Source organism: Oncorhynchus nerka, linkage group LG20, assembly GCF_034236695.1.
Source record: "Oncorhynchus nerka isolate Pitt River linkage group LG20, Oner_Uvic_2.0, whole genome shotgun sequence".
Lineage (NCBI taxonomy): Eukaryota > Metazoa > Chordata > Actinopteri > Salmoniformes > Salmonidae > Oncorhynchus > Oncorhynchus nerka.
This window is the reverse complement of record NC_088415.1, coordinates 49,442,133-49,470,076: the sequence shown is the minus strand read 5'-3', so window position 1 is coordinate 49,470,076 and position 27,944 is coordinate 49,442,133. Positions and strand designations below refer to the sequence as shown.

The 27,944-nt window shown below is 44.8% G+C and overlaps 1 protein-coding gene across 1 annotated transcript in view; it reads right to left on the bottom strand.

Annotated features, from left to right (window-relative positions):
* LOC115120562 (histone-lysine N-methyltransferase PRDM16-like) overlaps positions 1-27,009 on the bottom strand; it is a 329,075-nt gene extending 302,066 nt beyond the window's left edge. Inside the window, exon 1 of the mRNA XM_065006067.1 lies at positions 26,642-27,009. Coding sequence (XP_064862139.1) covers positions 26,642-26,992 — 351 coding nt within the window. The 5' untranslated portion in view covers positions 26,993-27,009. The remainder of the gene's footprint in view (positions 1-26,641) is intronic.
* Positions 27,010-27,944: the final 935 nt, after the last annotated feature.

The window sequence follows — 27,944 nt, the reverse complement described above, 5'->3', positions numbered from 1 at the left end:
GAACTAGGAATAGATATAGTCCTTGGTTCACGCCAGACCTGTCTGCCCTTGACCAGCACAAAAACATCCTGTGGCATTCTGCATTAGCATCGAATAGTCCCCGTGATATGTAACTTTTCAGGGAAGTTAGGAACAAATATACACAGGCAGTTAGAAAAGCTAAGGCAAGCTTTTTCTAGCAGAAATTTGCATCCTGTATTACTAACTCAAAAAAGTTCTGGGACACTGTAAAGTCCATGGAGAATAAGAGCACCTCCTCCCAGCTGCCCACTGCTCTGAGCTTAGGAAACATTGTCACCACCGATAAATCCGCTATAATTGAGAATTTCAATAAGCATTTCTCTACGGCTGGCCATGCTTTCCACATCGCTACCCCTACCCCGGTGAACTGCCCGGCACCCTCCACAGCAACCCGCCAAAGCCCCCACCATTTATACTTTACCCAAATCCAGATAGCCAATGTTCTGAAAGAGCTGCAAAATCTGGACCCCTACAAATCAGCCGGGCTAGACAATCTGGACCCTCTCTTTCTAAAATGATCTGCCGAAATTGTTGCAACCCCTATTACTAGCCTGTTTAAACTCTCTTTCGTAACGTCTGAGATTCCCAAAGATGGGAAATCTGCCGCGGTCATCCCCCTCTTCAAAGGGGGTGACACTCTAGACCCAAACTGCTACAGACCTATATCTATCCTACCCTGTCTTTCTAAGGTCTTCGAAAGCCAAGTTAACAAACAGATTACTGACCATTTCGAATCCCTACATACCTTCTCCGCTATGCAATCTGGTTTCAGAGCTGATCAAGGTTCTAAACGACATCATAACCGCCATCGATAAGAGACATTACTGTGCAGCCGTATTCATCGACCTGGCCAAGGCTTTCGACACTGTCAATCACAACATTCTTATTGGCAGACTCGACAGCCTTGGTTTCTCAAATGATTGCCTCGCCTGGTTTACCAACTACTTCTCTGATAGAGTTCAGTGTGCCAAATCGGAGGGCCTGCTGTCTAGACCTCTGACAGTCTCTATGGGTGTGCCACAGGGTTCAATTCTCAGGCTGACTCTCTTTTCTGTATACATCAATGATGTTGCTCTTGCTGCTGGTGATTCTCTGATCCACCTCTACGCAGACGACACCATTCTGTATACTTCCGGCCCCTCCTTGGACACTGTGTTAACTAACCTCCAGACGAGCTTCAATGCCATACAACTCTCCTTCCGTGGCCTCCAACTGCTCTTAAACGCAAGTAAAACTAAATGCATGATTTTCAATCGATCGCTGCCCGCACCTGCTCGCCCGTCCAGCATCACTACTCTGGACAGCTCTGACTTAGAATACGTGGACAACGACAAACCTGGGTGTCTGGTTAGACTGTAAACTCTCCTTCCAGACTCACATTAAGCATCTCCAATCCAAAATTAAATCTAGAATCGGCTTCCTATTTCGCAACAAAAGCATCCTTCACTCATGCTGCCAAACATACCCTCGTAAAACTGACCATCCTACCGATCCTCGACTTCTGTGATGTCATCTATAAAATAGCCTCCAACACTCTACTCAAAAAACTGGATGCAGTCTATCACAGTGCCATCCATTTTGTCACCAAAACCCCATACACTACCCACCATTGCGACCTGTACGCTCTCGTTGGTTGGCCCTCGCTTCATACGCGTCGCCAAACCCACTGGCTACAGGTTATCTACAAGTCTCTGCTAAGTAAAGCCCCGCCTTATCTCAGCTCACTGGTCACCATAGTAGCACCCACTCGTAGCATGCGCTCCAGCAGGTATATCTCACTGGTCACCCCCAAAGCCAATTCCTCTTTTGGTCATCTTTCCTTCCAGTTCTCTGCTGCCCATGACTGGAACGAATTGCAAAAATCTCTGAAGCTGGAGACTCACATCTCCCTCACTAGCTTTAAGCACCAGCTGTCAGAGCATTTTACATATCACTGCACCTGTACTTAGCCTATCTGTAAACAACCCATCTATCTACCTACCTCATCCCCATACTGGTATTTATTTATTTAGCTCCTTTGCACCCCAGTATCTCTACCTGCACATTCATCTTCTGCCGATCTACCATTCCAGTGTTTAATTGCTATATTGTAATTACTTCGCCACCATGACCTATTTATTTCCTAAACTTACCTCATTTGCACTCACTGTAGATAGACTTTTTGTTTTCTTTTGTTCTACTGCATGTTTTGTTTATTCCATGTGTAACTCTGTGTTGTTGTATGTGTCGAATTGCTATGCTTTATCTTGGCCAGATCGCAGTTGCAAATGAGAACTTGTTCTCAACTAGCCTACCTGGTTAAATAAAGGTGAAATAAAATAAAAAAATATATAAAAAACATTCAATCAACAAGACTCTATTCTTTAAGAAGTACACCATGCTCAACCGTCCAATCAACAAGACTCTCTTCATTAAGAAGTACACCATGCTCAACCATCCAGTCAACAAGACTCTCTTCTTTAAGAAGTACACCATGCTCAACTATCCAGTCAACAAGACACTCTTCTTTAAGAAGTACACCATGCTCAACTATCCAGTCAACAAGACACTCTTCTTTAAGAAGTACACCATGCTCAACCATATGATCTACAAGACACTCTTCTTTAAGAAGTACGTCATGCTCAACCATCCAAACAAGACTCTCTTCTTTAAAAAACAACAATGCTTTATTCATCCGTGACGCATAACCAATATTTTCATAGCCTACCTTCTCTCCTACGGTGACCAGAATCCCCTCCACAGAAACAGTACTGTAGCTTCAGTAATACACCTGAAGTTGTGCCGAAGTGACAGGGACTGTGTCCCTATGTGGGTCTCCATCCCCACCAAAACCACGGCAATTCCAACAAGAAATACAATATACCTAATTGTATCACAGACAGACAGACAGACAGACAGACAGACAGACAGACAGACAGACAGACAGACAGACAGACAGACAGACAGACAGACAGACAGACAGACAGACAGACAGACAGACAGACAGACAGACAGACAGACAGACAGACAGACAGACAGACAGACAGACAGACAGACAGACAGACAGACAGACAGACAGACAGACAGACAGACAGACAGACAGACAGACAGACAGACAGACAGACAGACAGACAGACAGACAGACAGACAGACAGACAGACAGACAGACAGACAGACAGACAGACAGACAGACAGACAGACAGACAGACAGACAGACAGACAGACAGACAGACAGACAGACAGACAGACAGACAGACAGACAGACAGACAGACAGACAGACAGACAGACAGACAGACAGACAGACAGACAGACAGACAGACAGACAGACAGACAGACAGACAGACAGACAGACAGACAGACAGACAGACAGACAGACAGACAGACAGACAGACAGACAGACAGACAGACAGACAGACAGACAGACAGACAGACAGACAGACAGACAGACAGACAGACAGACAGACAGACAGACAGACAGACAGACAGACAGACAGACAGACAGACAGACAGACAGACAGACAGACAGACAGACAGACAGACAGACAGACAGACAGACAGACAGACAGACAGACAGACAGACAGACAGACAGACAGACAGACAGACAGACAGACAGACAGACAGACAGACAGACAGACAGACAGACAGACAGACAGACAGACAGACAGACAGACAGACAGACAGACAGACAGACAGACAGACAGACAGACAGACAGACAGACAGACAGACAGACAGACAGACAGACAGACAGACAGACAGACAGACAGACAGACAGACAGACAGACAGACAGACAGACAGACAGACAGACAGACAGACAGACAGACAGACAGACAGACAGACAGACAGACAGACAGACAGACAGACAGACAGACAGACAGACAGACAGAGACAGACAGACAGACAGACAGACAGACAGACAGACAGACAGACAGACAGACAGACAGACAGACAGACAGACAGACAGACAGACAGACAGACAGACAGACAGACAGACAGACAGACAGACAGACAGACAGACAGACAGACAGACAGACAGACAGACAGACAGACAGACAGACAGACAGACAGACAGACAGACAGACAGACAGACAGACAGACACTCATTCATACCCGGCCAAAACCAATATCATCCTATATCCTTCATTCCCTCAGCATCTTGTCTTACAAAACTGAACACTGGTTTCCAAACTCATATTTAAAAGATAACTTTACAGTGCAGTTCATTACATGGACAGGCAATCTGGTGCTGAGGGCCACACTACTGCTGCTGCTGATGTGGAGCGAGGGCTCTCTCCCTTTCTCACCCCTCTCCTTAGCTTGCCTCGTCTGTCCAACCAAGCAAAAGCTTTCATCTTCTTCCATTCTTGCTTTCCCTAACTTTGTGTCTCTGTATCCTGCTTTCTCCCTCTATTCTCTTTCCCTTTCTCTCTAGTCTTTCTCGCTCCCACTCTGGGGGAGTGTCTGTGTGTGTGTGTTAGTAGTTTGTTGTGTGGGAGTGTGAAACGAGTCCTTTCACTTCACTGACACTTTGCAGGATTGAGACGTCAGGGCCCTGTTCCGGCTGCGGCAAATGAGCGATTTTGATTCCAAAATGGGAAATCAAATATATGAAAATCAAAATGTTTTGCATGTAGGGGTGGAGGGAGGGGAAAAGAGAAGAGCTATAAAGGAATCTTTGGCTGAGTGGAGCGGGATAGGGATGACAGGAACCATTTCATATTTGAATATGTTTTTACTGTAAAAGCACTTTTTGACAACTACTGATGTAAAAAGAGCTTTATAAATAACTGGTAACTGGTAACGAGTTTTTTGATTCACTTGTTTTGCTTCGGCACTCTCAACAGGGGATTCATATCAGCACAGAGGTGTATACTTCCAGTAGGTTTCAGAAAGTACACGAGAAAGAGGTACTTCATAAGAGAGCTTCAATCCAAACAGGCTTTTTCCTGTCTAGATCTGCTAGTCCTTTCCGGGAGTGGATCTCACCGTTGTTGCGGGAGAGTCCGAAGGTTCTGGGAAAGAGCGCCACACATTCAGGCAGAATGAAGCATTATGGGTAACTGTGTGATGAGCCTAAAGACACCTTTCCAGATCCTCTCCTTCCTACTCTGTCACGCGCACACACACACACACACACACACACACACACAATCCCAAATCTATGCAGTCTTAAGAAACAACAGAGGAGCAGCTGATGAACAGCTTAGCTTCACTTTGGCCACGGAGCAACATCTAAAACCTGTTGTTCTTTTATCTTCTCCCTTAATTGGCAGCATCAGTTATCTCGCTCTCTCTCTCTCTCTCTCTCTCTCTCTCAAAATGAACAACACGTCAAGCTTCTGAACCCAGATTTAAGCCTCGCGCCTGTTTATTTATCTATTTCCATGATACTCTGAACAATAGGAGCCGGGAATGGCAAGTGACAGCCATGTCTAATATCTCTTTCTGACAATTCAGCCCATTTTCTTTTTCCTCCTCCTTCTCCCCGGCACTTGATGTCTTTATGCCTAGAGGGAGAGAGGTTGAGAGTGCAGCAGTATGAAAGGGGGCTGGTGTGACCGGAGAGACTGAACCTACAGGAGGAGAGTATTAAAAGCAGAAGGCGGAGGGAGAGAAGCAGGGATGGGCGGGAGGAACCGGGGGAGGGAGAGTGAGGGCACCCTGCCTGGGCCCAGGCCTCTCCGCTGGCAGCCCACATCTTGGCCTGAGATGGCTTTTGTCATGTGGGAGAAAAAGAGGGTCTCTTCGTCACTTGGACATGGAACAATGCAGGTTTTGTGTCGTCCGGGCTGGGGCGCTGGGTAGAGGAAGAAAGCCAAGGGTCCATCTTCATGAGGAGTAGCCCTTTCTGGGGGCCCGGCAGATGTTGAAATGAGGATGATTTATTAGCCCTGTTGTGTCCTTGATGGCACTTGGCCCAAGTCCCAGACTTAAAGAGTGAGAGACTCGGGGAGAAGGAGTCCAGTCTTCTATAAAACGACAGAGGAGTCAGTCATCATTCCCAACGGCCGAGTAAGATACCTCCCAACCTGACAGCTAACAAGTGCTAGACTGTAGAAAGGAATCCACACTCTGTGTGTGGGAATATGTGTGTGTGTGTGTGTGTGTGTGTGTCCCCGAACAGACTCAACTAGGCCCTGTGGCCGGTGACCAGTATGTTGAAGGTGCTCCCCTTCCTTTAAAGACCCTTCTTCCAACTCCTGACTCTCACAGTCTACCCTGGATGTTTAATCTCCTGTGTTGTTGTTCCACACTGACTGTCAGACCCCCTCCTAATAGACCACTGTGGAAGAGGTCAGTTAAAATGGGAGGGAGCAAGTTTGTTTTTCATCGAGGGCCACTGGGAAAGATTGATTGGCAAGACAATTTACTGCCCAGCGATTGTACCTTCTTCTCCTTCTCTCCTTCCCCCTTGCACCTCCCCTCTCCAGATCCAAACCTGCCTAGAGGAACAGTACGTGGATGTAGGGGTGTAGTAGTAAGAGGTTTGGGGTTTTTGCTGGAGCCACAAGGGTGAAAAAGACTGATTGCCTGTGGATTTCCTGAGACGCGAGGGGTCTATTGGCCAGACAGGATAATGTGGCAGGTGACCATGTGACTGGGGCCAGGGAAAGAGCCTTTGACATGAATAAGAAGGGGGGTGCAGGTCTGTCATGCGTCACCGCTACTTCTCCTCTCCGTGCCGTGCTTGTACACCCTCCCCACCTCCTCTCCTCTTACTACCCTACCACAGGGGCCCGCTGACAACACGTTGTTACTTCTCCTCTCCATGTCGTGCTTGTACACCCTCCCCACCTCCTCTTCTCTAACTACCCTACCACGGGGGCCCGCTGACAACACGTTGAAACTTTAGTTCCGTTTATTAGTAGAACAAATACTGTACGTACAGACACTGCAACCAGTGCCTAAAGGTTGAACGACAGCACATTGATATATGACGGAGAGACGAGAGATTCTATTTATTTGGTGGCGAAGTGAGAACAGCGGAGTGGCTGGTCTGTAAGTGCTGCTTTTATGGCTGGGCTCAGCACGTCACTGTGTATGTGTCTATGTAAGAGAATATCTCTCTCTCTCTCTCTCATATTCATTCATTCAAAACCCCCACGGCCTGTGACAAGCCTTCATACATTGCCCAGGTTAATGACTCCTTGCTCTTAGCTATCTATCACGGCATCTACATCAGCAGAACGCTGCTAAAAAACCAATGGCATATTTTTCTCCCACAAGACATGATGTGAGAAAGACATGATTGGGGGAGGGGCGGACACTGTTAAAGCTCCCAAGGCATTCTTGTTCTATACTAGTATTCTGGATTAGCCTAGCACCTATGTTTTTAAGGATGTTCATATGACCAAACTTTTTTTTCTTCTAATTGCTCCCATTAATTACTTAAGCAACCATCTCTTCTGAGCTGTCCCAAGTACCACACTGAGAAGAGTATTGCTCTCAAAATGAGAGAGAGAGAGAAAAAAAAAAGCCTCCTCTTTTCCTCTTTTCTCCTCTCTGCGATTTCTGCCTCTTCCCTTTTAATTTTGCTGGCTCTCTGGCCATGTGAATGGGTGGAGTGGGGACAATGACATATATGGGGGGCATGGAGGGATGCTGGGGGAAGAATGCTGGCCTTGATGTTGGCGGACCCCGACGCCTTGACGTTGATTAATGAGACTGATGACATGGGCAGAATGGACGAATGGGGGGAAAGTAGGAAGGCGAGAGGTGTGGTGGGCACTATAGAAGGGCCAGGAAGAGAGTATGAGCGCGGTGAAGAGAAACATGGCACAGGCATGGCCCACCAACCAGGAGGAGAGAGAGAGAGAGAGAGAGAGAGAGAAAGAAAGAGAGAGAGAGAGGAGGATAGGCTACCCGTCCTATTGGGGGAGGATGCAGAGAGCTGTGGGTTGGCAGCGCACTACATTGCTGCCTGCCATAAGTTGAGGGACAGTGTTGAACCTGCACATATACTCTACTGTATACTTATTGTTATTATTGAATGTATGGTTACTTTGACCCTTGGTTATTGTTGTTACTGTTGTCCCTTTGACAATTTTGATTCTCATTTTTATATTGTAAATAACCAAAATAAGCTTTGGCAATATGTACATTGTTACGTCATGCCAATAAAGGGAATTGAATTGAGAGAGGGAAGGAGGGAGGGAGCGACACACACCATGACACAAGCTATCTGCAACTTCCTTGAACTATATAGCAGATCTGCCAAAGCCCAAAACCTCCTGAACCTGACTATTGCTCCCCAAACTCCTGGTAAAGTATTATCTCGACTCCTCTTCTCTCCTCCTGGCTCAAACTCCCGAGGCCTAAACGGAGGGAGAAAGAAGCAAAGAAGCGGGAATAAAGTTGCCGTCCTATTTTCTCTTTCCTGAACCGCAGCGGACCTGGCCGGCTTCCCGGCGTATCGTTCCGAATAAGGTGCTTCTGGTCGCCGCCATTTTTCACCGGACAAAATGCTGTTCGAATTAGCCGGAGCTATCACCGGGCTTGGCTAAATGCTGTTCGAATTAGCCGGAGCTGTCACCGGGCTTGGCTAAATGCTGTTCGAGTTAGCCAGAGCTGTCACCGGGCTTGGCTAAATGCTGTTCGAATTAGCCAGAGTTGTCACCGGGCTTGGCTAAATGCTGTTCGAATTAGCCGGAGCTGTCACCGGGCTTGGCTAAATGCTGTTCGAATTAGCCAGAGCTGTCACCGGGCTTGGCTAAATGCTGTTCGAATTAGCCAGAGCTGTCACCGGGCTTGGCTAAATGCTGTTCGAATTAGCCAGAGCTGTCACCGGGCTTGGCTAAATGCTGTTCGAATTAGCCAGAGCTGTCACCGGGCTTGGCTAAATGCTGTTCGAATTAGCCGGAGCTCTCACAAGTCGCCTTCCGCGTGTTTCGCGGCCGACCACAACATGGAAGACACAAACAAGACAGACAATGTTGACTTAATGGACTTTTGGGATAGGTGAGGCCTAGAGAAATAGACAGATACAGCAATAAACCTATACAGAGTAATACTGTTGATACTTTGACTGGATGTGGTCGGTCGCGGTTCAAACCCAAGGTTAAGCCAATTAAATAGAGTGATGTTCCGGATATGAAATAGTCTGAATAAAAGAAGAATATACTGACTTTATTTGACAATATGTCACCCTCACTCAAAAGATCACTTCATTTTCATCAAACGCTCTGACTTTATGAAGACATCTTGTACGTGATAATACAACAACATTAACTACTTCTGTGAACACAGAAATAGAACGGGTCATAATATAGTCAGACATTCTGTATAATCGGGTCACATATGTTTTAACACTTTGTCATACTTTACTGATCTGTAGTCTCTGGCCATCCACTGCCATTGTCTAGCCACTCATCATCTATAGGTAAACAAGGCACAAACCCCCCAGCCGCTTCAAAACAAAGTACCCATACTGATCTGTAGTCGCTGGCCATCCACTCCCATTGTCTAGCCACTCATCATCTATAGGTAAACAAGGCACAAACCCCCCAGCCGCTTCAAAACAAAGTACCCATACTGATCTGTAGTCGCTGGCCATCCACTCCCATTGTCTAGCCACTCATCATCTATAGGTAAACAAGGCACAAACCCCCCAGCCACTTCAAAACTCGCCACAATGGCCAGTTTTCCTCTCAATTTGCTGGTGGAGAAAGGCCGGATCAGGGGCCTTTCACAGACTCTGAGTGGAAGGCCTAATTCAGACTCAACCTGAACCTAACCCTTAATATCCCCATCGACACCCCGGCCTATATTTAGGGAGCTCCTGACTGGCGTAGTCGTGAACAAATGAGGAATGAACAGAGTTCGCACACGGATGAAAATCATTCATGCAGACACACCGAAAGTTCTCGTCCACAGACTCCTCTCTCTTTATCCCCCTTTCTAATTAGGCAAGCACACGACCGAGTTCCACTACATCTCTCTGCCCCCCAACTCCCATTTCCCCCCAACTCTTCACATATTAGGCAAGCACACGGCCGAGTTCCACTACATCTCTCTGACCCCCCAAACTCCCATTTCCCCCCAACTCTTCACATATTTGTATTCCCTTTTCCTCTGACACACATTTGACAACCTAATCAACATCCTTTCGACCACAGAGCCCTGCGTCCCCCCCCTCTCCTGATGTGTTCCTTCACAGCACTTTGCCTTAAAGAACTGCTACCTTCCAGGTTCAAGTGCTTTCCTACAGATAGGTCAAGTGCAAGGTGCCTCACATGGGGGATGTGGGGATTTGAATTGCTGTCAGCGGAAATAGGAAAGATGCAGACTTCCGCCTTCAGAGACGTGGGGTTGGAAGTTGATGATGTGGACCTCAAAACCTTTACATGGTGGAGCTTCGCCTGAGCTCCAGTCCCTTTTGAGGACTTTTAAGATGGAGGGAGGAAGGGAGAAAGGGAGACAGGCGTCGGCCATTAAGGAAAAGACTACAGGCCTGGTTGAAGGTGTGTGTTTCTGCTCTCTGTGTGTTCGGCAGTGGCACCACCAGATCAGCTTTCCTCCACTCTCCATTCAGTCTCTGCCCGGCTCAGGATACTGAGACAGGAAGGAAGAGACGAGAGGTGTATCTCAAGATAGAGCAGGAGGGTGAGGAGGGGTGGGGGACTAATGAAAGGAGCCTGGGACAGGTAGAGCATTGTAACCGTAGAGCTGAAGCCATGCTTGTGTGTCTATTTGCGGGTTATGCAAAAAGTTTCCCCGTGGTGAAATAGCCATGCTCTCCCGAAATAAATGCTGTAGCTACTTTAATATACATCTGAGTGAAATAACTATGCCCTCTCCATGTGCTTGTTATCACTGTGGTAATTAGTTCAGATCAGGTATTTCTCAAGATCCAGAGACCTATTAAAAGTGAGATCTAACAATTTTGGTGGTTATACAGCACGTCAATCACTATATGGTATTTACAGGTGACCTAAATCATCTATTTAAACATGGCAACCAAAAAACAGTGTACAAAAAGGCAGTGACCCAGGCAAGAGGGCAACAAAGGTGTGTTGAGGTCGTGTAGGAACGAGGAGGCGGTGAGGTCTGAAAGGGAACACCCCGCTACCTTCTCTGACCCTGCTGTTCAGCCACTCTGCCTTGGCTCTGCCAGGGAGAGGAGCGGGATTAGGTGGCCGCAGTAGAGGGGAGGCCAGAAAACCAACACAATCTCTCTGGGACCATTTGCTTTTTTCCCACAGTGCAAACTGAGAGAGGCGAGTCATCAGCGAGGGAAAGCGCGGGTCGGCGGTTTGAAAATCAGAACTTTAAGTCGGAAGAGGTTGTAGTGTAAATGAGGTGTGCCGTGGTAGAAATATTGTTGAAAGAAAGAGGTTGTTACAAACAAGTTGAAGATGTTGTGTGGTAGAACATGAGTGTGTATGCAATCTGCTGAAGTGTACAATTGTGTAAAATTCACCTGTAGAAGACACAGCAGTCAGATGGGTCACATTTGATTTGGATAGTCAATTATAGAGGATCTACAGATGGTCATAATATCAAAAAATTAGCTGTGTTTTGTATAATATTTATTTTTTTACCCCCTTTTTCTCCCCAATTTCGTGGTATCCAATTGTTAGTAATTACTATCTTGTCTCATCGCTACAACTCCCGTACGTGCTCGGGAGAGACGAAGGTTGAAAGTCATGCGTCCTCCGATACACAACCCAACCAAGCCGCACTGCTTCTTAACACAGCGCCCTCCAACCCGGAAGCCAGCCGCACCAATGTGTCGGAGGAAACACCGTGCACCTGGCAACCTTGGTTAGCGCACACTGCGCCCGGCTCGCCACAGGAGTCGAACAACTGAACTACACTCCTCGCCAAGCCCTCTCCGCTCCATCTCCCTCCAGAAATGAGTTTGGAGGAGGTGGGGTGGTGGGTGTTGGGGGGGATCTGGGTTTGTTTAAGGTCATGCAGACTTTGTTCCACCTGAGAGTTTATCTGGGCTGCGCGGGACAATAAGGTGCGTAATAGAAACCCAAGCTGTGCCGGCTAAATGACTTCACTGATAAGGCCGAATTAGAAGCGCCGGGATCCTGGAGCCCAGGAGAAGATCAGGAGGCAGGAAGGGAGAAAAGAAGGAGAGAAAAGGAAAAGTAGAGGAGGAGGAAAGACAGCAAGGTTGGGGGGGATCAATAAAGAATGTACCCAAAAGGAGGCCTCTTAAAAGAATCAGGTGCGTCCTCTCAGTGTCTTGATGGCAACATTCCACAATCACCATTTTGGAAAAGATCAGCCACTCAGAACTGCACTATATATGCAAAAATATGTGGACACCCCTTTAAATGAGTGGATTCGGCTATTTCAGCCCCCATTGCTGACAAGTGACAAATGCAGCTCACTAATGCTCATGTGGCCGCAAAGGCGGAGGTGTTGCTAACATTTACGATAGCAAATTTCATTTTACAAAAACAAAACAAAAAAATTATCCTAAATGTTTTGTGGTATCCAATTGTTAGTAGTTACTATCTTGTCTCATAGCTAAAACTCTCATACAGGTTTGGGAGGGACGAAGGTCAAAAGCAAAGCGTCCTCCGAAACACAACCAAGCCGTACTTCTTAACACAACGCGCATCCAACCCGGAAGCCAGCCACACCAATGTGTCGGAGGAAACACCGTACACCTGGCGACCTGGTTGGCGTGCACTGCGCCCTGCCCGCCACAGGAGTCGCTAGTGCGCGATGAGACAAGGATATCCCTACCGGCCAAACCCTCCCTAACCCGGACGACGCTATTACAATTGCGCGTCGCGAGATACAGAGATACAGAGAGAAAGAGAAAAAGAGAGAGAAAGAGACAAAAAAGAGAGCCAGAGACACAGAGAGCGAGAGAGACAGAGATACAGAGAGACAGAGAAAAAGAGAGCGAGACAGAGAGACAGAGAAAAAGAGTGCGAGACAGAGAGACATAGACACAGAGAGAAAAAGAGAGCGAGACAGAGACACAGAGAGACAGAGACACAGAGAAAAAGAGAGAGAAAGAGACAAAAAAGAGAGCCAGAGACACAGAGAGCGAGAGAGACAGAGATACAGAGAGACAGAGAAAAAGAGAGCGAGACAGAGAGACAGAGACACAGAGAAAAAGAGAGCGAGACAGAGAGACAGAGACACAGAGAGAAAAAGAGAGCGAGAAAAGGACTGCATAGGCAACTCTACCCCCTAAATGACAGTGTAGGAGGATATGACCATAAATCAGTCCACCGACTCTGCACCCTTTCCAAAGTAAAACCAGTTTGACACTTCAACAATTCAACACTGTTTTTCAAATGGTATATCGTCATTATGCTTTGCTTCTCGGGCCGTGCTGTTATTGTAAACAGTCAACTTGAGGAGAGAATAACATGTCTGTTCTCCAGTGTGTGTGTGCATCCATGCTTGAATGTGTGTTTGTGGACACTTGGAGAGTGGTTGTTTTAATTCAAACAAAGTCCAAGATCCCCAGCGTGGTACAACAATGTATTCTCACCTCCTTCATCTAAATCTTCCGTTATTGTGATGTTGTCGGTGTAATGCGTGGTGTTCAGAAGGTCACGGCTAAAACACATAAGGGTGTGCACACGGGCGCACTCACTCACTCTCTCTTTCTCTCTCACACAAACACATGCATCTTTCTCTCTCACACAAACACATGCATGCTTTCTCTCATACCAACAGACGCACGCTTTCTCTCACACAAACACACGCACGCTTTCTCTCACACAAACACACGCACGCTTTCTCTCACACAAACACACGCACGCTTTCTCTCACACAAACACACGCACGCTTTCTCTCACACAAACACACGCACGCTTTCTCTCGCACAAACACGCTCACGCTTTCTCTCACACAAACACGCTCACGCTTTCTCTCACACAAACACGCTCACGCTTTCTCTCACACAAACACGCTCACGCTTTCTCTCACACAAACACACGCACGCTTTCTCTCACACAAACACACGCACGCTTTCTCTCATACAAACACACGCACGCTTTCTCTCATACAAACACACGCACGCTTTCTCTCATACAAACACACGCACGCTTTCTCTCATACAAACACACGACGCTTTCTCTCATACTAACACACGCACGCTTTCTCCCATACAAACACACACACGCTTTCTCTCATACAAACACACGCACGCTTTCTCTCATACAAACACACGCACGCTTTCTCTCATACAAACACACGCACGCTTTCTCTCATACAAACACACGCACGCTTTCTCTCATACAAACACACGCACGCTTTCTCTCATACAAACACACGCACGCTTTCTCTCATACAAACACACGCACGCTTTCTCCCATACAAACACACACACGCTTTCTCTCATACAAACACACGCACGCTTTCTCTCATACAAACACACGCACGCTTTCTCCCATACAAACACACGCACGCTTTCTCCCATACAAACACACGCACGCTTTCTCACACAAACACACGCACGCTTTCTCTCACACACACACATGCTTTCTCTCACACAAACACACACACACACACGCTTTCTCTCATACACACACACACACACACGCTTTCTCTCATACACACACATGCTTTCTCTCACACAAACACACACACACACGCTTTCTCTCACACACACACACACACACACACACACACGCTTTCTCTCATACACACACTTTCTCTCACACAAACACACACATGCTTTCTCTCACACAAACACACACTTTCTCTTTCTTATTCGCACACACACACACATTTTCCCACATGGAAAAATATGCTGGGAAAGCAAGCAGGTGAGCCGAGAAGAAAATGACAGCAGCTTCATGGCTAATTGATGAAATGTTTGTTGAGGTGAATGGAGAGTGGGTGAACGCTATCGTGCAGTACCAAGTCGCATTTCCAAATGTAAGCATCAATCTAATTAACAACATAAACAGTCTTTTCTGGCCCGGCAACAGAGGAATATCATTGTCTACTGTGGCCCGGGGCTAACGTGGACATGAAGTGGCTATTCATCATGACAGCCATGAATGATGGGTTTTCACTGGGATACAGACGAGGGAGGAGGTAGGGGAGGAATTGGGCAGCAGTTACCTGCGTTTGGCCACCAAGGACATGGGAGAAGGGGTGTTAAATGAATGTTTAGGAACACATAAGCACCTGAGCATTAGCTAAAGCGTGTCTCCGCTAGCTACGCGCAGGGGCAAATAGAAGGTGAAGAGACTGGAGTGAAGAGACTGGAAGGGCTGGAGTTGAAGACAAGAGACTATTGAGAGACAAAGTGTCTCCAAGTCTACTGGAACCAATTACTGAATAATAACATCAACAACTTGGAGGGACAATATTTATAGAGCTCGACCACTCCATCAAAGACGGATGACTTTCTCCCACGTTGGCTTCCTCCTGAGAAACCCCTTCATTTCATCTGGAGATGAATTAACAAATGCTGGTTATGAACAAATGATAAGGCATCAGTGTTCTAATCAAAGCTGACATTTAATTTCCTGCTTGCTTTCTCGTTATCAATTACCATGTTCGGGGGCATAATTGACATCGGTTCGAGAGGACGAGGTATTTCTTTAATACCTCCTAAGTAACTGCTGTGCTGTTTCTACAGCAACAGTGCCCATATGTTCAATGTTAGTTGCAATATGTTCCGCTGGAGTGCTCCGAAGGCTGGGGAAATTGGATTAAATTGGCTAATAGCATGTTTAAAACTTACAAAAATGAATGTGAATGAAAGACATTACTCAGGACTGAACATGCTGTATTATTTTTCATGTGAAAACTTGGGCTTCTTTTAAACATATATAATCATGATATAGAAAACCACAGTGTTGGCCAATAGGGTTGCTAAATACCACAGGATGAATATTCATGGTGTTATACAGTGTTGGCCAATAGGGTTGTTAAATACCACAAGATGAATATTCATTGCATGGTGTTATACAGTGTTGGCCAATAGGGTTGCTAAATACCACAGGATGAATATTCTGGGGTTATACAGTGTTGGTCAATAGGGTTGTTCAATACCACAAGATGAATATTCATTGCATGGTGTTATACAGTGTTGGCCAATAGGGTTGCTAAATACCACAGGATGAATATTCATGGTGTTATACAGTGTTGGCCAATAGGGTTGTTAAATACCACAAGATGAATATTCATTGCATGGTGTTATACAGTGTTGGCCAATAGGGTTGCTAAATACCACAGGATGAATATTCATGGGGTTATACAGTGTTGGTCAATAGGGTTGTTAAATACCACAAGATGAATATTCATTGCATGGTGTTACTCACATGGTCTCTCCTATCATTGCTATGCAGACGACACACAATTAATCTTCTCCTTTCCCCCTTCTGATGACCAGGTGGCGAATCGCATCTCTGCATGTCTGGAAGACATATCAGTGTGGATGACGGATCACCACCTCAAGCTGAACCTCGGCAAGACGGAGCTGCTCTTCCTCCCGGGGAAGGACTGCCCATTCCATGATTTCGCCATCACGGTTGACAACTCCATTGTGTCCTCCTCCCAGAGCGCTAAGAACCTTGGCGTGATCCTGGACAACACCCTGTCGTTCTCAACTAACATCAAGGCGGTGGCCCGTTCTTGTAGGTTCATGCTCTACAACATCCGCAGAGTACGACCCTGCCTCACACAGGAAGCAGCGCAGGTCCTAATCCAGGCACTTGTCATCTCCCGTCTGGATTACTGCAACTCGCTGTTGGCTGGGCTCCCTGCCTGTGCCATTAAACCCCTACAACTCATCCAGAACGCCGCAGCCCGTCTGGTGTTCAACCTTCCCAAGTTCTCTCACGTCACCCCGCTCCTCCGCTCTCTCCACTGGCTTCCAGTTGAAGCTCGCATCCGCTACAAGACCATGGTGCTTGCCTACGGAGCTGTGAGGGGAACGGCACCTCAATACCTCCAGGCTCTGATCAGGCCCTACACCCAAACAAGGGCACTGCGTTCATCCACCTCTGGCCTGCTCGCCTCCCTACCACTGAGGAAGTACAGTTCCCGCGCAGCCCAGTCAAAACTGTTCGCTGCTCTGGCCCCCCAATGGTGGAACAAACTCCCTCACGACGCCAGGACAGTGGAGTCAATCACCACCTTCCGGAGACACCTGAAACCCCACCTCTTTCAGGAATACCTAGGATAGGATAAAGTAATCCTTCTCACCCCCTTAAAAGATTTAGATGCACTATTGTAAAGTGGCTGTTCCACTGGATGTCTTAAGATGAACGCACCAATTTGTAAGTCGCTCTGGATAAGAGCGTCTGCTAAATGACTTAAATGTAAATGTAAATGTAATGAATATTCATGGGGTTATACAGTGTTGGTCAATAGGGTCGTTAAATACCACAAGATGAATATTCATTGCATGGTGTTATACAGTGTTGGTCAATAGGGTTGCTAAATACCACAGGATGAATATTCATGGTGTTATACAGTGTTGGTCAATAGGGTTGTTAAATACCACAGGATGAATATTCATGGTGTTATAAAGTGTTGGCCAATAGGGTTGTTAAATACCACAGGATGAATATTCATGGTGTTATACAGTGTTAGTCAATAGGGTTGTTAAATACCACAAGATGAATATTCATGGTGTTATACAGTGTTGGTCAATAGGGTTGTTAAATACCACAAGATGAATATTCATGGTGTTATACAGTGTTGGTCAATAGGGTTGTTAAATACCACAAGATGAATATTCATTTAATGGTGTTATACAGTGTTGGTCAATAGGGTTGTTAAATACCACAGGATGAATATTCATGGGGTTATACAGTGTTGGTCAATAGGGTTGCTAAATACCACAGGATGAATATTCATGGAGTTATACAGTGTTGGTCAATAGGGTTGTTAAATACCACAAGATGAATATTCATTGCATGGTGTTATACAGTGTTGGTCAATAGGGTTGTTAAATACCACAAGATGAATATTCATGGTGTTATACAGTGTTGGTCAATAGGGTTGTTAAATACCACAAGATTAATATTCATGGGGTTATACAGTGTTGGTCAATAGGGTTGTTAAATACCACAAGATGAATATTCATTGCATGGTGTTATACAGTGTTGGTCAATAGGGTTGTTAAATACCACAAGATGAATATTCATGGTGTTATACAGTGTTGGTCAATAGGGTTGTTAAATACCACAAGATGAATATTCATGGTGTTATACAGTGTTGGTCAATAGGGTTGTTAAATACCACAAGATGAATATTCATTGCATGGTGTTATACAGTGTTGGTCAATAGGGTTGTTAAATACCACAATATGAATATTCATGGGGTTATACAGTGTTGGTCAATAGGGTTGTTAAATACCACAAGATGAATATTCATTGTGTTATACAGTGTTGGTCAATAGGGTTGTTAAATACCACAATATGAATATTCATGGAGTTATACAGTGTTGGTCAATAGGGTTGTTAAATACCACAATATGAATATTCATGGTGTTATACAGTGTTGGTCAATAGGGTTGTTAAATACCACAAGATGAATATTCATGGTGTTATACAGTGTTGGTCAATAGGGTTGTTAAATACCACAAGATGAATATTCATGGTGTTATACAGTGTTGGTCAATAGGGTTGTTAAATACCACAAGATGAATATTCATTGCATGGTGTTACACTGTGTTGGCCAGTAAGGTTGTTAAATAGCACAAGATCAATATTCATGGTGTTAAACAGTGTTGTTATTCTGTCAGGTTCGTCATAACGAGGAGACCAAGGCGCAGCGTGATATTAGAATTTCACCAAACATTGCTGGTTGTCTGTATAGCTAGCTAGCGTAAGTGACAGGTGAGGTTGACGCTTCTCAAGTCACAGCCCAATTTTCCACCACACACAACTTTTCTTGCCTGACAAAGTAGCTAGCTAGCTATAGCAAGAAGTATTTCTCCTCGTGGTATCACTGTTCCGCTTTCGCTGCCTCTAACTCCTCCTTACGACGGCGATACTCCCTCGGCTGTGTCCAGGGTCCTGCTCCATCTAATATCTCCTCCCAGGTCCATTTCCCCATTAAGCGCTGTTCCTCCTTTTCACGCTGCTTGGTCCTGGTTTGGTGGGTTTTTCTGTCACGTTCGTCATAACGAGGAGAACAAGGAGCAGCGTGATAAGAATACATTATTTTCTAATGAAAGAGAAACACTGAACAAAGTATACAAAACAACAAAACGAACCTGACGCTATAGGACACGAGTGTTGACAGGCAACTACACATAGATAATAACCCACAAAACCAAAATGGAAATTTTATTTTTTATTTTTTTGGAAATGGAAATGGCAACCTAAATAAAATCCCCAATCAGAGACAACGATAAACAGCTGTCTCTGATTGGGAACCAATTCAGGCACCATAGACCTACATATACCTAGACATACAAAAACCCCATAGATATACAAAAAACCCTAGACAGGACAAAAACACCTAGACAATCCAAACCTAAACCAACCACCCTTGTCACACCCTGACCTAACCAAAAAAAATAAGAAAACTAAGATAACTAAGGTCAGGGCGTGACAAATATAAACATGAATATGAATAATTAACTATTGAAGTCATTGTAGTGACCCAATTGAGATGGCTTGAAATTAAGGAAAAGCAGCCAACAAGTGCTCAGCATATGTGGGAACTCCTTCAAGACTGTTGGAAAAGCACTACAGGTGAAGCTGGTTGAGATAATGCCAAGAGTGTGCAAAGCTGTCATGGCTACTTTGAAGATTCTCAAATATAAAACATATTTTGATATGTTTAAAATACATTTTGATTTGTTTTTCTTCAATGTAGAAAATTGTTTAAAAAAAAAGAAAGAAAAAAAGAAAAAAGCCTTGAATGAGTAGCTATGTCCAGACTTTTCACTGGTACTGTATATGTACAAATAATAATTGTATATATGTAATTCCAGGTTAATTTAACATATCGGTAAGAAACAATTACCCTTTCCAATGCTTTTTAATAAATATACATGAAATACTTAATCATTCAGCTTTTTCCCTTTTGGAATGGCCTTCAGAAGAGCTGCTCTTTAGACCTCATCAGAGTCAAGCTCTGATTTCATTAGTGAAATACTATGCCTAGACCCATTAACACAAAAAGGTGCTCTTTAGACATCAGAGTCAGGCTCTGATATGAATAGTGAAATACTATGCTGATGACCCATTAACCTGAAGAGCTGCTCTTTAGACATCAGAGTCAGGCTCTGATATGAATAGTGAAATACTATGCTGATGACCCATTAACCTGAAGAGCTGCTCTTTAGACATCAGAGTCAGGCTCTGATTTGAATAGTGAAATACTGTGCTAATGACCCATTAAGCTGAAGAGCTGCTCTTTAGACGTCATCAGAGTCAGGCTCTGATTTGATTAGTGAAATACTATGCTAATGACCCATTAACCTGAAGAGCTGCTCTTTAGACGTCATCAGAGTCAGGCTCTGATTTGATTAGTGAAATACTATGCTAATGACCCATTAACCTGAAGAGCTCAACTCATGTGGCTTCTTAATCTTCAGTCTACCAGACCAGGGTTCACATAGTATTTAAAAACGGTACTTTTATCATTTGCTCTGCCTGGAGTGCCAGATGGGCGGGGGTTGCGCTCTTGAGACAATTCAAGCTCGATTATGGACAATGTATTTGAAATGGTTGGAAATGTCACTGATAGTCTTTAGATCAGGATTGTCAAAATCATTTTCCCCGGGGCCCGCATTCGGTCTCCAAAGAGGTCCGGAGGGCCATACTGCATCAAAACTGGCAATAAATGTGCCCTCTATCGATAGGTTTTGGAATAGCTGTTTATACCTGACTGTATAGTGACCAATAGAGAGCTGGACAGTCAAGAAACTGTATGAATAAAAGGTCCATTTTAATTTCTACAGCGTTTTGATTTGGTTTGAGTTACTTTAAAGTATATTGAGTTCTTTGCCACCCCCCTGCTTTAGACACCCATGGTCTCAACAGATAAGCTATTAAGGGGACTTCCCTCACCTTGACACCCATAACCACAGTACAACATGCTAAGCATTATAGGAACTATAGTCCTGGGTTCAAACTGTTTTGAGCATACAACTTGGTTTAAATGTGATCCATTTAGCAGACACACCACAATGTGGGCTACCTCAGAACCCACTCCCCACACAGACATTGTCAGAACCGGATGAAGATGCCGTCGCCGAAACGTTGGTTTCAATAAAGTTCACTGGTTAGAAGAGTGTGGAGTGTGTGACTTCCACTTGACTGTTTTCTAAGTTATACTCTGCAAGTCACCTCAAACGTGTTGACAATCCTCACGCGGACATCGTCATTGCATCAATACGCAAAATCACAAGTCCTCAAAATATAACAAATTCTTTAGCAAACCTGTAAGGTTTCCATGTATATCAATTGAATGGAGGGCAGTCGCTAGTCCCTCTCTCTGTCAACTACTTTCCATTCTTTTGGTTTGTCTATTCTCTGTCCCCTAAAGTCATTTTCTGCCCTATCAGCTTGGTACCATTAGTCTTGTGCCTGGCTCGAGATAAAAAGCACAAAAGAAATGCCTCTGTCGGCAAACAGACCAGACAAGTTGCAAACCGTGCCTTGAGCACCTTGAGTGCTGCTAGAGCTCTTGACACATGCTGGGTATACAGGGCTCAGCAATCCCTCCGACACAAAAGGTGAGCAAACATTGCGGGAGGTGAGAGGTAGGGTCAGGGCAGGTAAGAGAAATATGAGGAACTTCCATGGAGCGCTGGGTATCTGTTACGTAGGTCCATCCCATCGGCTGCCCAAGAGCGCCCATCTAATGCATCTAACGCCTTGGCATATTGCTAAGCCAATCGCACGTTGAGAGAAAGAGAAAGAGAGAGAGAACGACAGGCACTTTTTTTTTATTTTCTTCACTCCCATCGGATAAATGATGCCAATATTGAAAAACTCCAACAAAGTCATCCCAAGGTCTTTGAAGCCTAGTTACCCTTTGAAGCTGGGAGGAGGTATTGCCGAAATATACGCCTGGGTAATGGCATATTTGTGAGTGAGTGTCTGTGTGTCTGTGTGTGTGTGTGTGTGTCTGTGTGTGTGTGTGTGTGTGTGTCTGTGTGTGTGAGTGAGTGAGTGAGCGTGCGTGTCAGTGAGATAACTCTACATTTTCAGTTGAAAGACTCAATATGTTTAACAGTGCAATCACATTGAAGACTTGGCTCAAAATGTTTAAAAAATGTCCCTGAATGGTGTCACACTACCACAGTGCCATTTCAAACACAGAATAGTGGCACACCAGATGAGATGGTAAACTTCTGAGATGTCATCGACCATCCAATTCAATCACAAGTAGGTCATTTCACCCTATGAAGGCTCTCTCTTAATTGTGCAGAGTTAAGGCTGACAATGTGTCCGACAATGTGACTGACACGGCAAAGATCTGTGTCTTTTCTTTCCCTCTTCACAGAGAGATATTACTTAGCAACCCCTGAATCATTTATTGACTGTGCAAGTGCTTTCTTTGAGATAGCAAACACTTGAGACTCAGGACAAACAGGCCAGATGACAGAAGTCAAAGGTTTTGGAAGAGACAAAGGGCATGAAATCACAGGGGTGACTCTCCCTGTCACTGGGTTAGAAGGGTGATTAAATACCATTAATATACACTACTGCTCAAAAGTTTTAGAACACCTACTTATTCAAGGGTTTTTCTTTATTTGTACTATTTTCCACATTGTAGAATAGTAGTGAAGACATCACAACTATGATATAACACAGACAGCTTGATTGAAACCGGCCCTTGTGCGGAGACAGGGAGTTATATTATGTTGTGATGAAGAAGGGCTTTTAAATGGAGGACTGAGGGTGGCTCTGCTGTTCCAGTGGGGGGAGCAGAGAGACAGGCTGAATAGACGTTGCCCCAAGCGAAGAATCTCCTAGATTGAGCTGTCCGTCTCGGGGAAATGCGTCTGAGTTAACACCTCGCCATCGCCCAACGCCCTGGGACAGACAAGACTGGACTGCCTTCTCTTCTCTCTTCTGGATCATTCTAATTATCCTGGAATGGATGGTGGCGTTGGACTGATCACACACAGACTTCAAGAGACACACACACACACACACACACACATCATTCTTCATCTTAACTCCCATTATACTACCCACGCCGATATTATTACACGCCAGTCTGTGTCATTACTCCAACCAACACCCATTCTAAATCAAATCAAATGTATTTATATAGCCCTTCGTACATCAGCTGATATCTCAAAGTGCTATACAGAAACCCTAAAACCCCAAACAGCAAGCAATGCAGGTGTCGAAGCATGGTGGCTAGGAAAAACTCCCTAGAAAGGCCAAAACCTAGGAAAAAACCTAGAGAGGAACCAGGCTATAGGTGGATCCATATCCACACTACACTTTACAGTATATACACGATCCATTCAACTCCCATTCAATATTCCCACAATGACGACTACTAGCATAAAACCCTCCACTGAGGGATCACATTTAGACAAACATGTCCCCCGTTTAATTGGGGCTAGAGGGGAAAGACAGACAGACATATAGACAGGGGGCCTCCTCCACTAAGGCCCATTAGCAGCACTAACCTCCCCTGCTTTCTTAGGGCCACATCTCCCCTGTCACTCTTCCATCACTCTCCCTCTGTTCCCTCCCTCCCTCCCTCCCTCCGACTTCCTTCTCTCACTCTTTCTCCCTTTGTTCCCTCCATCCCTCTCTCTCTAGGCCTGTATATTCGTCTAAGACCAGTGTGGGGAGGGTTCCTGGGGGAGTCTCATGATGGCTTTCGATGGCTGAACTGTTATAACTATCTATGATAAGAGCCTTTTGCTCTGAGCCCCGCTGAGAGAGAGAAGCCAAAATAATGGACACACTATAAAGCATGAAGCCAAAATAATTGACACGCAATGAAATATATATTTAGAATGAGGTCCTGACTAGCTTAATTATTGGCTTACTGCTATTATAGTATATGAAAGACACATATACAGACAATGATCTCTGACTGGAGTCTGACTTAGTCATGGAGCTATCAGAACCTCTTCAGGCAGTACTTTCGCCAGTGAGCAGCAGGCCATAAGCCGACCCCTCCAAATCAATGTGCTGAGCGAAGTAGTCATTTTGGGTAACATGAGTGTTGTACAGAGTTAGGCAGGAGCAGCGAGGCTGATGACTGCTTTGAGAGAGAAGAGAGAGAAGAGAGAGAAGAGAGAGAGAGAATAGCCCTATGCACGTCCCGTAGGTCTAGTCATAATATGAACCTTACAGAGGAAAACGCTTTCCGTGTCATTGTGCCATGTAGCGTGTGCCTCGCTTCTCATCCTCACACACACAATTCACGGGATTGAGCATGTGACCCTCACCGACACGTTTACTGAAACGTTGAAGCATGTCAACTGTCCCTGTAAATAGGAAAATAAACATACTGTGGTTGGTTCAGCCAGCCTACATACTTTACAGTACACCCTCCAAACTAAACCCAACCTTTTAGTGACGTGATGTGTAATTACATGTGAAGGTAACTCTATAATATCAGACTATACAATTTATGTGAATTACCAAAATGGCAGCCTGCTGAAATGAGAGGCAGTGCAGTCTGATTAGCCGTGCAGGAGAGAGAGAGAGAGAGAGAGAGAGAGAGAGACAGAGAGAGAGAGAGAGAGAGAGAGAAACTAGCTGCAACGACCCTGGCTGCGCGCCTCTGATTTCCATATCGTGTGGCGTGACCAAACGGGTGAGCTCCGAAGGGGGGAGGCGGCACCGAAAAGTCCATACCTCCAGTAATCAGTTAGATTTTCCAGCATTGGCGACTGATTGAATTTAAAGAGAGGGTGGTGGGCCGGTTCAAAGATGACATCCAATGGTAGTATGAAATGGAAAGAACATCTTCATTTGGCAGCTAGGTGGTTGCGTTTGGCTAAAGAGCTAACAATGAATCATTCCTACTGCCTTTCACTTGCCTTTCTCAAGGTTGCACCTCAGAAAAGGACTCTTCATTTGCAATTTTTTCATTTCAGACTGTCTCCGAATATTCATGTTCGTGTTCTGCTAAAGTTCACTAAAACGTTTTCCACAACATCTGTAACAACCACCACAGAACGTTCCCCCAACGCTCTTCTTACGTTTCCAGGTAAAGTAATAACACAATGTTCTTAGAACGTTCCCCCAACGCTCTTCTTACGTTTCCATGTAAAATAATAACACAATGTTCTTAGAACGTTCCCCCAACGCTCTTCTTACGTTTCCATGTAATGCAGAAACACAATGTTCTTAGAACATGCAGCAGCAACAAAATGTGTGAACAATAGAATTGATACTGAGGAAATATTATGGGAATATTCTGCTAGTGTTGATCCTGATATTACTACTAACACCTATAACAACAAACAAGAAACATCCCTGGAATATTCTGCTAATGTTGATGCTGATATTACTACTAACACCTATAACAACAAACATCCCTGGAACATTCTGCTAATGTTGATGCTGATATTACTAATAACACTTATAACAACAAACAAGAAATATCCCTGGAACATTCTGCTAATGTTGATGCTGATATTACTACTAACACCTATAACAATAAACAAGAAACATCCCCGTGAGTCAGTTGTTAAATTATTCTGTAAGGATATGACATGATGATCCAGATTGGTTCTAAAAACATTACTTCCAAGATCATGCAAATAGTTCTGAAAACATTACTTCCAAGATCATGCAAATAGTTCTGAAAACATTACTTCCAAGATAATGCAAATAGTTCTGAAAACATTGCTGCAATGTTCTGTAATGTAACATTGTATGAAGTTGCCAAACTTTTAAAAAAAGCATTTCAATCTTCTTACATAATTATATTATATTAGGATATTGTCCAAGCATTACTATTTTATAGAATGGTAATCAAGTATATTTGAACCTGCAATCTGCCATCATCAAACCCTGTAGGCTACTTAGTCTGCTGCCCCACCAGGATCCTAATGATTCTAGTAGATTTCCCTTTGTACTGAAATACATAAATTATGATCCAAACTATATGTCTTAGTACATATGCACATTATGTACACCTCACCGCAATATAGCAGGCAATCATTTAACATGATTTCTGAAATCAAGTTTCTCTGGAAAATAAAAGTCTTTCCAGATTTAGTCATCCTCTCTTTTTGCAAAGACAAATGCCACAACTTGGAAGCCAGAGTAAAATATGGTGTTGAAAAATGATGTTTGTCTAATGTAATGTGATTCCACTTGAATGGTTGTACATCTAACTTCCTCAACAGTAAGATGCAAGGAAACTCTGGGAACGAATGTTTCTTTCCCTAACAGATAATCATCTGGACAACTTTTGTGTTTTGGGAACATATCTTTTGTGTTGTCACCACAATGTTACCACCGACTGTTCCCACAACCTAATAAAACATTCTGGGAACCTTTAAAGAACAGACTACATGTGTTCTGGGAACGTTCTTGTAACGTCATTCAAATGTTTTATACAAACATTGTATTATCATCAGCACAACTGTCCAGTTTGTGTTATGAGGACATTGGCAACAACCTAATGAAAGCTCTTGGAATTTTCACAGAACCAATTTTGGTTTGCTGGGTACAAACTGGGTGTGAGAGCTAAATCACATAGTAAAGACGTCTGCAGAATGCCTACAGAAAAATGACCTACCTCCCATCCGAAGGAGCTGTCTTTGACCGTGGCGCTCTGCAGTGCGCTGTGAGGTCCAAAGTGTTCTCCCATCCCGATCCGGGTTTTGGCCCATATCCCCAGGCCCGCTCCGGGAACCGAGGACTCGCGGAGCTCCAGGTCGCTGGGGCCGGGAATGTAGACGGGCACCTCGTAGGGCGAGCCTTCCTTGGGCGTGAAGGGGATCTCGTGGTGATGATGGTGGCTGGGATGGTGGTTGTTGGGGTGCGGGGACAGGGGTCCTACGGAGATGGGAGACATGATGCTGTCCTCGGTCTCCTCCTCCCCACTATCAACCCCTCCCGCCAGGAGGTGGGTCTCTGTCTCGTGCATGCTGTCTACTGGCTCAATGTCATCTGAGAGAGGAAGAGAAAGTGAGAGAGTTAGTTTATGTACAATATCTTAAATAGTCCACCGTTGATTAACCACACACGTCAATTGAGAATCAAGGAGGGAGAGGAGAGCGAGAGAATCAAAGTGTATATGCCTTCAGAGTGAGAAAGAGATGCTTGACTACTAGATATTACTGCAGTATCTTGGCCTATTCTCTGCACTCATTCCATTTTGGGAGTTTATACCAGTATCACCAAAATATATATTGTATAGACAGGACTTTTACACTGTAGACATGATCACCAATAGAACTTAACCCTACCGGGCTACTCTAGGACTGATCTACAAACTGACTCACACAACCCAAACAAGCGAAAGATGGAAAACCTAAAAAGCCTTCAGACCCAGGTAGGGCAGCCTGCCACACAGTCTTCCCAGTCAAAACACCCCACCGTCAGAGGAAGCCCTGATGGGACATTGGTGTTCCACTCAGTGACAACCATCTCCTGCCGGGTCATCTTACAGATAATGGGGGAGAAATGACCCAGACATTGACAGTCACTCGCCCGTTTAGATTAGTCATCTATGCTTGTCACTGTTCTGTGGCTGACAGCGTAATTGTGCTGGTCGGGTTTCCACCGTCCAACGATAACGACAAAGACAAAGAATTAGAGAGGCACGAGTCTAGCTAGACACACCATCTGCATCAACTCCTAACCTCCCTCTCGCACAGTCATGGCCAGATCACTTGGAGAAAGTCAGATGTACATTATACAGTTGAAGTCGGAAGTTTATATACAACCTAGCCAAATACATTTAAACTAGTAAAAATTCCCTGTTTTAGATCAGTTAGGATCACCACTTTATTCTAAGAATGTGAAATGTCAGAATAATAGTAGAGCGAATGATTTATTTCAGCTTTTATTTCTTTCATCACATTCCCAGTGGGTCA